The sequence below is a fragment of the Microtus oregoni genome, unplaced genomic scaffold (genome assembly GCF_018167655.1).
Source record: "Microtus oregoni isolate MIOR12 unplaced genomic scaffold, Mior012 000026F_ref0000081, whole genome shotgun sequence".
Classification (NCBI taxonomy): domain Eukaryota; kingdom Metazoa; phylum Chordata; class Mammalia; order Rodentia; family Cricetidae; genus Microtus; species Microtus oregoni.
The window spans coordinates 14,276,310-14,293,356 of NW_024543085.1; the positions used below are offsets into that span (position 1 = coordinate 14,276,310).

General features: G+C 44.7%; 1 protein-coding gene across 1 annotated transcript in view; it reads right to left on the bottom strand.

Annotated features, from left to right (window-relative positions):
• Positions 1-887: 887 nt before the first annotated feature.
• Positions 888-17,047, bottom strand: part of Wnt2 (Wnt family member 2) — a 40,872-nt gene continuing 24,712 nt past the window's right edge. The window contains exon 5 of the mRNA XM_041675616.1: positions 888-1,682. Coding sequence (XP_041531550.1) covers positions 1,453-1,682 — 230 coding nt within the window. The 3' untranslated portion in view covers positions 888-1,452. The remainder of the gene's footprint in view (positions 1,683-17,047) is intronic.

Consider the following 17,047-nt stretch of genomic DNA (forward strand, 5'->3'; position numbering starts at 1 on the left):
CCTGTTAGTTAGTGTAGCTCTAGGAGGAACCTATATGTTGAACAGGAACCAAACTGAACTGCATGCTGAGAAGCAGCCTTATCTAGTTCATTTCTTTCATCTAGCATAAAAAAAAATGGATTAGGCAGCCTCTCCATTTTCTCTGAGTATCATCTCCTGGCAGAAGTCAATCACCATCTCCACATTGCTATTCCCATTACTACGGCTGGGTTGGTTAAACATAGTCTCCCAGATACAAAGTGCTTGCAATGTAATATAGCAGTGTTGCCAACTGAAAGGCCAGGCTGTGTGCTGTGTTCTCTAGACTGTACTATCACATCAGCTTGTAAACCTTAAACAAACATAACTGAAAGTGTCGGGGCTTAAGGTTGGTGGGTCCTAGCCAATGCTCCTCAATAGCTCTCCTGGGCGTCTGAGTATGGAGAGGGGGTCCTGGCTCTGCAGAGCTCTCTGTCAGCATCACACTGGCCTCACTTCTCAGTTTGCATCCACAAGGTAGGCTTAGCCAAGAACCCTGCTGGTACTGTGCACACGCTCACACTGGGACTCTGTTGCCTTCTTTTTCTTTGTTGTGTAAGCACATTTCTGATATTCCACTCACTAAGTTATTATTACTATTAATATTTTACTATATTTACCTCATAGTTAAAGAACTCTGCCAGATCATCCATCCCCCTTCGGATTCTTTCCAGCGCATATTGAGAAGTCTCATCTCTTAAGAGTCCTCAAATGGAAGGGACAGTGAGGAACAACAATCATTTTCTGATGTGTTGGCTGACAGAAAAGTTCAAGACGAACTCGGGCTCGAAGGACAAGCATTCTTACCTTGTTATATCAGAGTTTAGCACTGAACAAATTCTTTGGAAACATATGTGTTTTAAGCCCGATGTTTATTGAAAGCCATTCTTCTCCAGGCAATCATCAAGGATGGTAGCAACAGTTACTACTCAGAAAAGCCCTTGCGTGGTCTTCTTAAGAAATACAAGTAAATTTGGTACAGTTGATTCTGTTTTCCATACCCACCCCCAACCCCAGAGGGAAGCGTGGACTTTCTTAACTATTAGAACCTGTGGGAAGACACAGAGGAAGATCCTCTACTATGTGATGTTGTTTCTCCCCATGGCCAAAGAGGAAAGAGGAAATGTCTAGGTGACAGTAGTGGGGGCCCGTGACCCTCCTCCTAAAACAGCCTGTCATGCCATTTCCAAAAAGAAATCAGCAGGAAGAGAGGTGACCTCAGAATGCCCAAGATAGATAGAATAGGGTGTACTTATATGCAGCATGTGGCCCCCAGTCCTGGGGCTCCCAGAGAGGGAAAAGGGGCTTCTGTGGAGATAAGATCATATGCCTTAAGAAACAGCCCCCCCCCCCCGAAGACAACCCAGAAGTCCAGTGTCCTTGCAGGTGCAATTGGAGTCCTTGAGGGAAGGGAGACGATGACCTCTGCTGGGGTCATGTTGGGGTCGTCCAGTCGGCGCTCTTGGGGGCCTTGCACGTGTGCACATCCAGGGCCTCCAGGCAGTCCTGACAGCGCACAGCACAGCACCAGTGGAATTTACACTCACATTTGGTCATCCGGGTGATGTGGGACGTGTCATAGCCTCTCCCACAACACATGACTTCACAGCTGTCCATGCCTCGGGAAGTCAAGTTGCACACGCGGCCTGCTGTACCCAGAGAGCCTGAAAGACAAGCCAGAGAGACACTGCTGACAATGTCTGGGCAGAGTCATGAGGTCCCTCCTTAAGAACAGAGCCTAGTCCAACCTCCTCATAGCTTGCTGAGCCTGTGTCCTATGGGGCCCTGTGTTGTCCCTCTATGCAACTGAGAGGTGTCCAGAGGGCAGAAGCTAGGAAGGGTAGGCCTTTGGATCTTGGCTTTTCTTTTTGCAACCTGAAGCTGGTGTTCCTCCTTTCCATTACATTGACCTTATCTAGGCTTAGAATGAAGGGCCACTGGGAGACAGGGCAAGAAAAGAAAGAAACATGGATTTATTCCAGTTCCTGCTCTTCTGCAAATCACAAAAAGGAAGCTGTGGCCAAGGCCAGCTTTCTCTGAGTGAGGGGGTATTGAACCTTGGAAAGGAGAGGACTCAGTTTCCCGAGACTTGCTTACACGGGCTTAGTAGGCCTGAACTGTAGTTGGTTGGGAGAGGAGCACTCATTTGTATCACTGAGGAGGGAGAGCACATTCTTTCTTCTTCCCTCCTTAGCAGACCACAAGAGCTCTGTGAAGCACCTGTGTGAGGCCTAAGTCCCATCCTTCAAAGGAATGTGGCACTGTATTAATGCCATCTTAGTTCATCGTTGTCACATTGCTAAATGATAGTCTATATTTGTGTATGTGTCTTCACAAGGAATTTCAAAGATAGAGTTGGCTGTGGCACCTCACACCTGCCAGGCCAGCAATCTCTGCAAAGTTCATGGCTAACCTGGTCTATATATTAAGTTCCAGGGCAGACCAGGACATAGTAATACCCTTTCTCAAACAAAGAAATAAGCATTTCAGATATACAAAGCCTTTTAATTCACTCCATCTGGGGGAAACAGACAGAACTCTCTTGCAACTTTATCCTTCCTATCCCTTCTATAATCAAGAGTAGTGGACAATTTTGGAGTTTTGTCAGCTTGCAATGACTTTCTATATCAGTCTCTCCTACCAAGATAAGCCATTGAGAGCCATGTTGTATAATAGCACCATCCTCGCTGGACCCCAGGTGGGCCAATAAGGTGGAGTTCCAGGAGATAGTTGCCATGCATAAACTCAGTGTCTCTGGCCCAGAGCCACCGAAAGACACGGATAAACAAATGTACAGGGACAGACCAGGAAGAGGAGTCCTGCTCAAGCTGGACTATTGCTTGGTTCTACTTCCATCTCTTCTGGGAGCCTAGCGACACATCAGCCTTGGAGGCTCTTTTTTTTTGGTTTTTCGAGACAAGGTTTCTCTGTAGCTTTGGTACCTGTCCCGGAACTAGCTGGCCTTGAACTCCCAGAGATCCGCCTGCCTCTGCCTCCCGAGTGCTGGGGGATTAAAGGCGTGTGCCACCACCGCCCAGCTCTTGGAGGTTCTTGAGACACGGCGATTACTCTTATAATATGGTTTGAACACAGCATCTGACGTATAAGCAAGCACTCTGCCACCGAGCTACAGTCCCAGCCTAGATCTCTTTGTCCTTCTACCGATTCCTCTTTTAGCTTAACTGCTCCTGTTTCTATTAGAATAAACAATGATAAATAACTGCCAAACCTACAGAAGAAAAGTAAGGAGAAAAAAGATAATGATTTAGCTATTTTTTTCAATTACACCTCATGACTCTGCTTATCACTCTCTGCTCTGTATGAAAATTATCTCCGAGAATGTCATGTTGCCCTCCCTCTGCGGAATGACCAGGGAAACAGCAGGGTTCAAGCTGGGTGTGAGGTCAAGCAAAGGAGAGGGTGGGCCAGACTTGCCGTGCAAGATCAGCTGCCTGGAGCAGGAAGACAGACAGAGGAGTTTCCTGAGGACAGGAAGGATGGCAGAGGGCCGGGCTGGGGTGGAAGGTGGGTCAGCCAGGGATGGCCCTGAGCCTACATCATGCTGAAGAAGCACGGGGTTAGAAGAGGCAGCAGCTGGGCCTGGATTCAGGATGACCATCAGAAAAATCTCCTCAAAAATCACTGATTGTGCAAAAAGGCCTGACTGCCAAGAGCTGCCTTTGAACACGACACCCGTTGTTTCATCTGATAAACATGTAGTTGACATCAACATGTATAAGATGCTGTGTTGACTGCCTGGGGTTTGGGAGGCAGGGAAGACATGAAATAAACAGCCCCAGCTCCTGTTCCTACCACACTTGTAAAGTGGTGGAGAGATAAATGTGTGGAGAGCTACTGCCTCAATCTCCGCATCACTACTTCATCTGCTAATGACTGCTGGAAACCACAGTAGAAATCCATGTGGAGCATCATGGAGGACAAAGCTCAGACTATAAAGCCAAGGTCATTAGGGTGTGGGCAATTAGGGGTTTGCTTGTAGCATCGCCACGTGTCAACAGTACAGTTGTGGCAAGCTTCTTTTTCAAAATTCTCTTGTAAAGTTGGTGGCACAAAGCCTGCCCCTTCTTCATAGGGCTTCAGTGAGGATGGGCTAAAATTACACATGAAAGCATCTGTCAGAATAAGTGCTCAACACATGCTAAACATCCTTTCTTTTATCTAGCACGTGTTGACTGCGACCTATGATGTGGTGGGCATCATCAGAGAACAAAGTGAAGATGTCCTGGAGCGCTGCTCTTATTGTCCTAGTGAGATTTCTCAGTATGAATATTCATAGTGGGAAACAGGACCAGGGAAAGAGGCCTCCACTACATGGTTTGACCAAGAAGGTGGCATTGGAGAGAGAATGTAAAAGATGAGTTGATATTTAGGGAAAGAATGTGGGAAAAGGCATTTCTAGCACAGAAGCTCCTAGTAAAAATGCTCTAGAGAGCTTCATAAGAGGGCAGATTGGCCATGACTGAAGAATAGGGCATGCATTCTGCAGAAAGCATAGAAAAGAAGACTACAGCAACAGGTGAAAGAGCCCTTTGCCTTGGTCGAGCTTTGATTTTATTCCATGGTGGGTGTGAAACTAGTGTAGATTTTAATTTAGGACAAACATACTCAAGTCTGTTAGAATGACTGGGAGCAAGAAGGCCAAATGGGAGTCCTCAGGAGAGTCCAGACAAGAGGCCACGAGAGGTGACAACGGGACAAAGCACGAGGGGCCTCAGAGGGTGAGCCACTAGAATTTGGCAATCTCTTGAAGAAAGGCGGTTGGAGGTGGAAGGGTCAAGTAGAAAAATGACCAAAACATGTTCATTTGGCTTCACAGTGAGGAGGGGATCATTTGATTGGCTGATGCAATGGGCTGGGGGTGTGAGTGAAAGACAATCCAAGTCCTCAAGGAGCATGATGGTAAAGTTAACTTAAAAGACAGCTGCAAGAACTGAGACGGATGAAGCTAGAACCTCAAGGTCATCCCAGGCCGTAAGTGTTTGGGTGAATCATCACACATCAACAGAAAGCTGACCCAGGCTTTCGCTTCAGGCTAGTTTTCATTTAGACAAAGTATAGAATCGGAATAAACTAGCCATGAATATCTGATGATTAGTGGTTTTTCTCAGAGGTCGGGCCAAAGAGCATGAGGGAGCTTCCAGCGTACTGGGCCTCTTTCAGCTCTTGATCTGGACACAAAGTATGTGGATGTGTTTAATTGAGAAAGCTCACCATGTTATGGCTATAGTGAAGGCAGCTTGTGTTAACTGAACTTTCCCACAGGTGTGGTATATCTTAGTAAGAAGAATATGGTGGAGGGAGAAACAAAGAGGAGGAGGCTATGTGGGCCCAGAGCTCTATGTGTGCAGCAGATAGGCATTCCACCTAGCTGGGATTCGTCTTCAAAGGGGAGAGCAAAAGAACCAAGGCTGAAGATGTGAGTAGAAGCTGCATTGTCAATGGCTTAGATAATTGGGCAGGGGTTTACATGCTCCTGTGTGAGCAACTTATTTCTATTGAAGGTCGTCATGCAAAGAGCAACATGTATTTAATTTGTGTTTGAGGAGGCAAAGCGATGTGCTGGGACTGGATAGATTGAAGCAAGAAGGTAAGTTAGAGACCCATAAGGAACTGTGACCCAGGTACAAGATGGCCTAGATTAAGACACTGACGGTAAGGAAAAGAGGTAGAACCAGTAGCCAGGGACTGATGGGTGGACTGGAAGGGAATAGAGGAATCCAGAGGGGTGTTCAGGTTTGGGTCTAAGCAGCTGTGCTGGTACTAGCAATTCCCCAGTGTGGAAATGCCTGCAAGGGGAATTTGCTGACTGGGGATTATCAAAGTAGAAATGCTCATTAAAGACATCCTGGATTCAGAGCCGGGCAGTCATGGCGTGCGCCTTTAATCCCAGCACTCAGGAGGCAGAGGCAGGCGGATCTCTGTCAGTTGAAGGCCAGCGTGCCTGGTCTACAAGAGCTCCAGGACAGGCACCAAAGCTACTGAGAAACTCTGTCTCAAAAATCCAAAAAAATAAAAAGATATCCTGGATTCAGGAAAAAGATGGGATGGGAGATAGGGGTCATAGTCACGAGCCTGGCCATCTTTTTCAAGAAGTAGGGACAGAGGCCACATGTCTGTGAGTGAGATCCTAGCACTCCAGTGTTGACTCAATTTGTGTTATTTTGTGTTTTGTCTTAATTCTTGTACACCAAAAAGCATTCTCTTAACTCACCAGTCTGCAGTTATCAAACTATGACAATACCGACACGTTTGAATTCTTTGTCCTTCCCTCGGGCTGTGGGTCTAAGAAGGCTAGTATGGGGGTGAGGTGACATGTTTTGTTCCCAAATCAGACTACTGATTTCTAACTTGGTGGTCTTTCCTCAGTGACCTGAAGCCTAAGGATGTAAGATTGTAGTTTCACTTAGCCCCAGGGAAGTGTTATGGTAGAGTTTGTTTCTCAAATGCAGAACTTTGAACTGGACTCCCTCTGAACCTGAGGATTATTTATCAACTTGAATTGAACACTCTCTAAGTTCAGGGAGAAAAGGCAAGAGAAGACAATGGTCACTGGAAAAACTTTGTCTAAAAGTGATTCAGAGTCAGGCGTGGTGGTCCTGGCCTGTAATCCCAGCTACTTGGGAGACTGGACTAGAATGATAGTCAATTAGGTACATCTGAGCTACACAGTAGGCTCAAGGCCTGCCTGAGCAACCTAGTCAGCCTTGTCTCAAAGTAAATTGTGCAAAAAAAAAAAAAAAAAAAAGAGTGTCATGGATATGGCTCCCTGGTACAGTGCTTTGGGCAAAACCATGACGTCAACCCCTAGTGCCAAAATAAGAGAGAAGGACAGAATGTGGCTTTGGTGTGTGAGACAAAAACAGGCCATGGAGTGTACTGTTCATCTATCAAATGATCAAAGTCAAAAGTAATGCAAACACGCAACCTCTGGTCCCAAATGGGGTTTGGTGAGGTCAAGAAGAAGAAAGATAGAGGAGAGGTTTTGGAGCCTGAGAGCCACTGATAGGAAAACAGTGGTGGGCCATAGCTAGAGCTGTCATAGAACCTCCTGAGGTACCGGAGTGCAGGGAATGGGCCAATGGGAAGGCACAGAGCATGGTACAGTAACTTGCTTAGGCTTACACAGCCAGCAAGTGGTGGGTACCGTCCGAACAGAGCTTGAATACTTCCGTATCTTCCCTGCTCTGCCCTTAACTTTTTAAAAATCAAATGAACTTGTAAGATGTGTGTAGTTGAAAGCATCTAAAATTCCAGCACTAGAGAGGCTGAAAGAGAACGATCACGAGGTCTAGGCCAGGCTGGACTACATAGTGAGGCTATGTCCCGACTCCCAGGTGCGGCAATGTCGCTCAGCGTTAGAGTGCTTGCCTGGCACAGGTGAGGCTGTAGGATCCATACTCAGAACTACACTCCCTATGCCTAGCCTCCTCCAAAGAACTCACAAAGGGCCTGATTTGTAGCTTTTGTGAGGTTGGGAAGGAGGGTCTTTTTCTGCAACTCGCGACATGTTGTTGGCTGTTTAGTCACATAGGGTTTTGTGAGAAAATAAAGAGGAATTGTTAATACAGTGGTTTATGCTGTATTTCCCCTGGACTGGTACACTCTCTTTTGTAAAAAAAAAAAAGTATATGTTATGTGCATATGGTATCTGTGTATGCATGAAAGAGTATAAGTACCTTGTATGTAAAGGTCAGAGGATGACAGTGGGTACTGGGCCTCTGCTTCTACCTTGTTTGAAACAGGGTCTCCTGTTGACTTCTTAACTACATCAGTCTAGCCCATGAGCTTCCAGGGGGATCACAGATACACCCACGATGGTGTCTGACTTTTATGTAGTTCCCAGCTCAGGTTGTCAGGCAGCATGGATGGTGGTTTCAAAATACCAATGAGACATTTGAAAAATAGCTTGAGCTAATGGTCCTCTCGGTCAGACCTCCCAAATTGTCATCTTTTAAGGACACGCATGTATTTGGGTGCTCTTTTTTTGAATTAACACACTTATTTTGAAAAGTCATGCTGCTTTATAACATTCTCTTGTTATGCTTTGACTTATGTAGTTCACAGTCCCTCTGCTTTGGTGGTGAAATCCGCCCAGATGTGTTGCCCTCCTGGCGACAGAGCTCAGTTCCCTGACACAGAGAACTGTAGGCTCAGACTCCTGCCTTCCTGTCATCTTTACCCAAACAGTTGTTCAGATTGGCTGTCTACACTCTGTGACCGTCCATAAGCAGACAGTCTCTACCGACGGGGAGGGCCTATGTCATGGGAAGGTGGAGGGTGCTGCTTCTGGCTAAACGTGCCTTTCTTCTCCCCCTGGGTTGTGTCCTCATTCCAACTCACAATAAGAGCTCACATGTGTTTGGGAAAAGAAGGGAAGTTTCTAAATCGCATGTTTTTTGGACCACATATCATATTTGGTGGGGCAATATCAAGGGAACTTACAGAATCAAGCATCCCATCCCCAGAGCCATAAAATTAATAATGGAGTCAGGGTTCCCAGTGTAAAAACATTTCTGTCTCCACCAACATGCATCTTCCTGACAGCAGAGGAGGGACGGGGGGCTTTGCCTAATAGTTCCCAGACCCATACCTCGGAAACCTGGAGGAAGGGCGCTCCTCTCTCTCTCTCTCTCTCTCTCTCTCTCTCTCTCTCTCTTTCTCTCTCCCTCTCTCTCTCCCTCCCTCCCTCTCTTCCTCCCTCTATCTCTCACTCCCTTTCTCCCTCCCCTCCCCTCTCCATCACCCCTCCCTCTCCCTTCCTCTATCTTCAGAAATTCCTGCCACTCAGTCCAACAGAGGCCCATATGTTGACCATTAGGGCCTACAGCAAGATTCACTTAAGCCTGTCATCCAATAGGCTGTTTCTCCTCTGCTTGACTTACACATTGTCATTAATGACACAGATTTATTGAGGGAACAAAAGAATGTTGCAGAGCAAACGTTAGAGACCGCACATCCATCTGCTTACGGGCCTTCCCCCTTCCTCACGTGAAGGATTGCAAAGCTAATGCTACTTAGGAAAGGCAATATCTGTACTTAGTTCAGATGATTTTACTCATTTTTATTCATCTTCCCAGCTTGGAAAAGTTCGACTGGCATGTCCTTTTAAGCTAGGAAATTCTACAATGGAATTAACATTGCTGTGACCAGACTCAGACTTGCGATACCTGGTCTATCTAGTCTTGTCCAAGTTATTTCGTGTTCTCCCTCTCCCAACCCCGACACTCACCCTGCTACATGTTCCTTGAACCCCCAGCCTGCAGACTCTCCAAATAGGTGCTCTCCTCCCCAATGAACTAAGTGACTTTCTGGTATCACTTACAGCCCTTAGATTGTGCTCTTTGAGATTCGCTGCCCTCTGGAAACTTTCCTCTCCCTCCATTCCACGGGAATTCTTTTCACCTTTTCAAGACTCAGGCCTGCATCAACATCTTCCACGGTGTATACTCTGTCTGGACAAGTTCCAAGGACCTACAACACGCTTCCTAGTAGGCCTATAATACACTTCCTGAAGTTGGCTCCATGTACTATTTCATAATGTCTGAGCCCACCTTCCTCAGGATAAAAGATGGGCCCCGTCCTTTCTTTTACAAAATGTATAGTACTCAGGTGCCAATGCACAATTGCTTGTTTTCTTAATACAATATTAAGAACAGTTTCTTAAACACTAAGAACAGCGCGCTGGAGAGATGATTCAACTGTTGAAGACTAGGCTCACAACCAAAAAATATAAGAACAGCTTTCCAATTGTCTGGAGAAGGCACACTTTTCAAAAAAGTGTTTGAAGTTTGCAGGTACCCAGTGGGAGCCCAGCAGTTAAGCCTACCCTTATTTAAACATCTCCACTTAGCATAGAGAGTGCATGCCAGAAATGTGGTACATTCTTATTTTTTAAATTGTATGCAGTTAGTTGGGGTTATTATTATTATTTTTTGATGGTATGGTCTTATGCGTAGCCCAGGCTGACTTTCAGCTCTCTGAGAGAGGTGAGATTATATATGTGTGCTACCATATCAAGGCATGGCTCATATTGAAACAGTAGAAATTCATATTCATAACTTCAGGGAGTTTATGGCAGCAGGTTAGGAATCTGTAGTACAACAATGTAAAATGAACAATGTAATCCATTCTCAATCACAAGAGCCATAGAAATTACAAGGTGAAGCATATATTAAGGAGAAACAAAGCATCCCAATCAACATAAATAGTAGTGTAGAATGAATTATAGACTCTGAGATGCCTATCCGTAATGCAGGGCTTGGTTGTATTCTAATAATGTGGAATTTACATAAGCAAATTTCAATGGGAAAGCTAAAAGAATCAAATTCATTATCTTCTGTACTTTAAAAATCTCTCTTTGTCTGCAACGATTAATACAGCAGTTAGCAATAAGCTTTGCTATTCATCACACACACACCCCAAATCCACTCACCTATGCGGTGATTAATTTGTTGTTAGTGGTTCAAACGATGTCAAGGAATTGAATCTACAAAATGACTTATAAAATTTGTTTACCGGGTTTTACCTTCATTCTTATGGACAGAGTCATTTTAGCATTTTTATATCCTAAGTTTGTATTTTGAAGATAACATATGTATTTGTAGATTATATATACTTACATATGCTTTATATATATATATATATATATGTTTGTAGATATATGTATATAATGAATTGCTTTGGATAGAAAAACATTTTGTTTTCACTAATAGTGAAATCAGATGGAAATGAGCAGTAAAAGAACCGAGTGCACGGGGCAGCAGGAAGCAGAGATGTAGTCTGTTACTCTGTTTATTTGACACCTTCTGTCTCATCCAGGGTAAGGGCTGACAAGCAGCATAACATAACCATGAATCTTGGGAAATGCCTACTAAAGCAAGAGTCCTGTTTAACACTCAGTTAACACTGCAAACTGGACATTTTACAGGTAGAGCCCTTTAATCAGTGATAAAAACAGAGAAACGTACAGGCTTTGTAATTCTCTGCAAGGAAACCAAGCTACCTTTAAGCTGTCAAGTAGATAACTGAGCTAGTGAATGAACATTGATTCAGTCCATCACGTTCATATACTGAGTATATTGGGCAACATGGGAGTCCCAGCTAGGCCGGCTGGGGCCGAGAGGTAACTAAAAATTAACCACTGGCCCATTCTATAAATGCAGAAACTGAGCTGTGCTTGGGCCTCTGAGATGGCGATGAACACGGAGAAGCAGAAAGGTCCTGCATACATTTCAGAAGTTCTGATGTGGGTGATACAGGCAAAAGAGAAGGCAGGATTGCGATTGGCTTGCATGTTGCTGGCTTGGCCTCCATAGCAGAGGGTGGATCCATTGGAAAATAGGGGGAGACAAGTTTTGAGAGTGGGACAAATCAGCAGTTCAACTTGGAAGGAAGTCAGCAAATAAGTTTATTAGGCAGGGCACTAAACACAGGATAAAGCAAGGGAACAGAAGTATTGATAGAGATACTTAGAGCTGAAAGGATGGAAAAGATCAGACCATGTAGAAAGTATGGAAAGGAAAATGAGGGTCCTGAGAAAACTCTGAAAAAAGAATCCACAAAACCGCAAAGTAGAAGGGAATAAAGTAGCCACTGAGGTGTAAGATGAGCTAATAGGACAGGCCAGGCCGGGAGCATAAGCGGTACACTAGACAACGGAGCGTTTTGAGGTTCAAAAGGTTTCCATATGTATTATATATCACTTACAAACTTGAAACAATGGTTTGCTAGATTGAAATTACTATTCATTGCGCAGCATTAATAATTTTCTGTGTAAATGATCATTTAGAAGTCCCACTAAAACCTTCTCCATATAGTCCTGTTTTGGCTCTCTTTGCACCCTTTAGATATTAATTCATTAACTTCTGTAAGTCTCAGAGCATAAATTGATTAGCGGCTTCTTTATGTTGTCAAAGTAACGAACATACAGGAAGCAAGGAACAAAGCCTAAGACACCTGTCTCAGACTGAGGGCTCCCTGTCACAGTGTAGTGTTGCCTGGCTGCTGCCTGGGTCCCCTATAAAGACCCCATGGTAGGTGAAGTCTTGATAGCAAGGACCAACCAACTCCGCCTTCCTGGCACTGTCAAGGGTTTATGTGTCTGGCATATTGAACAATCTCCATATTTCTTCAGTAAAGAAATGAAGGACTGGGGGCTGGAGAGACGGCTCAGAGGTTAAGAGCACTGGCTGCTCTTCCAGAGGTCCTGAGTTCAATTCCCAGCAACCACATGGTGGCTCACAACCATCTGTACTGAAATCTGGCGCCCTCCTCTGGTGTGCGGGCATGCATCAAGGCAGAATGTTGTATACATAATAAATAACTCTTTAAAAAAAAGAAATGAAGGACTTAAAATGTTCTGGCATTAGGTGCACATACTAATATTTAAGTAGACTTTATCCATTGGTTAAAATCTTATTTCCTTGTTTTTAATCGCATCCCAGGATATAGTCAATGCTCATGAGTGTCTGTAGGTCAGGCCACAACACAAGACTTATCCAGAATACCAGTCTCTGGACATTTTGATTTTAGGAGCCGGGTTGCCATGGACTTCAAGAGCTACTTTGCCAAATAGCTTGCATAGGAATGAAGAAATAGTGACACCAGGAACAGCTGCCGGTCCGGCTTTGGGTTTTCAGAGGGCAGCATGTTACACAAGCGCTCCATTTGTTTTTGAACTTGACTGGAGTAGAGATGGAGGTTCGCTTGTTTCCTCTGGTTGGAGAGGAGACCTCGGGATAACCTCTGGCACGGGTGAGAGTTTTACATCATACCCAGTGAAAGTGGTCTGTGATTAGGTGCAGACACCTCCTCTGCAGGGGAGGGCAGCATTCCTTCCTTACAGATGCACCTATCTCTAACTGAAGGGCTGCTTTGATTTACAGAGGCCTGGGGGCAATCACCAGACTAGATAACTCCAGAGCCACCAGAGTGCTCATCCCAGAAGTCCCTCTCTAAGATGTGGACTCCAATTTGGCCTGCAAAATATCACACGCCCAGCCTCACACAGTTCCTAGCATTCTGTGAACCTGGCTGCACCGCAGGTATTTATAGTTGATCAGCAGAAAACACTTGTCTTCTTCAGCTACTGAATAAAGGGTGTGTTTGGTTATTGTTTCCACAATTTTTTTCTTCAAAAGTTTCTTCTTATTTATTAGGAAAAAAAATTAAAGATATTCCCTTAAAAATTTGAAGTGGTAGGCTAGGGAGATGGCTCAATGCATGAGAAGCTGAATGCAAACCCCCAGCCTACAGATGAAAGCCAGGCACAGCTTGTGCGTGCCAGGAACCCCAGTGGTGAGAGGCAGAGGTGGGTGGGTCCTGGGAGCTTTCTGGCCAGCCAGTCTAGCCAAAATGGCAAGCATTAGGTTCAGTAAGAGATCCCGCCCAATGGGAATAAGGCAGAGGATGATAGAGGAAGACAATATCCTCTCTGGTCTCTACACGTGGACACAGAGGAATGTACACATTCACACATGCATACTACGCAAGGGGGGCGGGGAAGGAAAAAGTCGTGGAGAGCTTCTGAGAAAGGCTTCGACATAATCCAAATGTGCCTCTTTAATTCTGATCGGTTTTGAGCCCCCAGTGTTGTGGGTACCCCCATTAAAGGTCCATGTCTTCATACTGAATCTCTATTACAGAAGACCACCCTGCCCAATTTCCTAAGGATCCAAAGAGGGAAACAATAGTGAGAAAAATATGGATTTTTTTGTTCTGATTCTTATCTATTCCTTTTATTCTGTTAACTAGTTCCAGCCCATGAAATCTTGGACAAATCACAAAACTTTGGGATTCTGTTTTCTTGATCTGAAAGTGAGGGGACCACTGCCAAGAGTTAGGGTATGTGTATGGGTGGGATGCAGAGCAGGCTTGACCTGTCGGAAACTCAGCTGTGGTCTCAGCATCTTTCCTGGTGATGTGTTCTCACCAGAAACATTCAGGCCAACCACTCTGTGAATCCTTGGATCAATGTGTCAGGCTTTCCTTGGAGAAATGCCTTAATAACCAAGATGTCAAACTAATTCCAAAGGAAGTCTTAATGGCTGGAATCATTTAAACAAGTTAGTTACTTGCTAGAGATGTTGGATCTACATGTTAAAGAAAAAACAAGGCAGGATGCATTTTCAAAATAAACATGGCTTGCTCAAAATGATATCTATTGAGAGCTCTGCAAAAAACACTTTTCAAAAAAAAAAAAAACCACTTTTCACCCTTTCTAAGTATCAGAGATGCTAAGAACAAAGGGTCCTTGGATTTCCTCTTCTCTGATAACAGGGCTAAACCAGGACTATGGACAACCAAATGATTGGTTTTCTAAACTTTAATGAGAAGTTTGAAAAGTATGGGAATCCCCTGATTCTGGTCATATGGGTCTCTGAGGGGGGGGGCCACTATGGAGAATAATGAAGTGAACCCATAGATGTATCCACTACATAAACACAATCGGCAAATCTCTCCAGCGCACTCCTCGGCACTGGAGGATGCAGTGGGGAAAAGCAAGACCATAGCCAATTAGTTCAAACACCACACTCACCCATAACCACCTGAGAGCCACGCTTGGTCTTCTAGTGCTCTCCAGGAGAAGGTGCCCAGTAAACTGAATATTAAGTGTTCATTATTTCAAATCGACCGTTAAGGGTGAGAAGATGAAAAATAGGGAGCACAGGTAGGACTTTTAATAGAGTAAACAAAACCATTAAGAAAGAAAAGCGATGTATGTGCAGGTTTAAACATTACTACAAAGTTTTGTTCTGTCTTGGAGCTTGTCTAGCCCTTTTTTAATGAAAAGAAAAATCCGTTTGAATGATAGCTCATTTTAAACACTGAGAGTTCTATTTACCGGAAAGCAGACCCTTCCTACGGTAGATTGTTCTAGCACATTGAGTGTTCATTCTGTTACAGACTCAGGCCAGCAGCTTCCCTCCTGTGGACTGAAAGTCCCCATGCCTTACTTCCACCAAGGGGAAGACTCCTGCCCTCACTGTGAGTTAGATGCAGGAGGCCTCTATTCACAGGGTTCTCAGAGCTATCTTTCACATCTCTCCCTTTTCAGAGAGGCTAGGGGCTGCTCTGGGAAGACTGAACCCAGAAATTTCCAGTGTGGTGTGGAGCAGTTTAGTAGAGCACACACCACAGGAGCTTATCCCAGTCAGGGAAGATCCTCCTTTGAAGACGGCCATGAGTCACAGGACAATGGGCAAGACCTCCACCAGTGCATGGTTGCAGTGAAGCTCTCTCCACCTCACCCCTGTAGCTGTTTGCATAACACTCCACGTATTTGTGATCAGAAATACTCTTTGAACAAAGTGGACTTTTGTCTAATGGGATATAAGACATTCTGAGCCACGGTTTATGAAAATAATCGCATGTAGTTACCAAAATTCAAAAAGAAAGTTTTCAGGTCACATGGATGACTCTGGCATATTCTTGGGCACACAGACAGAGTCCTGCAAGGTTCTTACCCCCTAGAGCTTCAGTTCCCACTCCTATAAAACAAGAGGCCCACAATCTGTGAGAGTGTACAGACCGAGCCTGGGATACAGTGGACACTGAACAGATGATGCCTATGGTTTTATGGTCAAGATGCAGACTGCCAACATTCAGTAGCACCTACTGCTCAGGCAGGAGATCCAACTTTAGACACCTGAGATGCATGCAACCACCTGTAACTCCAGCTCCAGGGGTTCTGACATTCCTCACCTCTGGCAGATACTTGTACTCACAACACCACACACACACAGACACACAGACACACACACACACACACACACACACACACACACACTTAAAAACAGAAAACAGAATTCCATTCTAATACAAATGTGAAGAATGAAGTTTACAAGAGTAATTAATTCAATAGCTTAAAAGGGCATGAGAGTTACATCCAGAAACTCTTCTGTATGATGAGGAAGCATGTTTTTCAGTTCACAGAATACCAATGAGGAAGAAAATACTCATTGGGCGTTCCCATTTCCTTCATTATGTAAACTGCATCAATCCAAATAACCAGAAAAGTCTATGGGCAGCAGGTTTTTAAGATCTAATATGAAATTTTAATCTTTATGTCTTCTCACAGTCATGCTTAGGAAATGGGTGAAGCAGATGTGTTATCCTAGGCTCAAGGCTTAGGCCAAGCATGGGGCCTGACATGCATTCCCTTCCATATATGATGTGGGAATAGGGCGTTCAATTTTAACTGTCTAATGTGGACAGGGATGTTCAAGGCTGTTCATCTGACTCTATGAACTGGTTGAGAGTTTGGCCGGTGCTGATTGCTAAGGAGCATTCATCATTTGCTCCCATTTTCCTAGGGTAAAAATTTACAGTCTTGTTAATTTACAGCGCTGAAGGATTAGCACTGCCTCATCAATTCAACAAGACCAGGGAGGTGCACAGTGATCTTAGGACAGTGCTCAGTACACAGGTGTCTATTCTTGGGACCTAAAATGATTAAGGGGACTCCATGTCCATGGCCTGTGTAGAGTCGAAGAGTTAGCTAAGGGGAGAAGCGGAGCCCTGGGTTGACTTATATCAAAGCAACAGTTTTCAGTGTGGTTCCGTTTAGCTTGTTGTCTGGAAGGTAGGATAACTTGGTAGCAGTCCCAAAACATGACAGGAATGCAACAGGGTTCAGAATCAGGTATTTATGCTCAGCAGTGGGCATTCATAGGCTACATGGACAAACATGCTAAAGGCCGCAGGCAGCTAACTCATCCGACTCCAAAGGAACTTTAATAACTAAGGACAGAAAAAGGACTCCAGGCTTCTTATGATGCTCCCTGGTAATCTTGCCTATCAGTTAATCTAGCTTTAGCAGCTGGCTGCATCTGCCTTTAGCAGGGTTGAGAATCAGGTATTTATGCTCAGCAGTGGGCATTCATAGGCTACATGGACAAACATGCTAAAGGCCGCAGGCAGCTAACTCATCCGACTCCAAAGGAACTTCAATAACCAAGAACAGAAAAAGGACTCCAGGCTTCTTATGATGCTCCCTGGTAATCTTGCC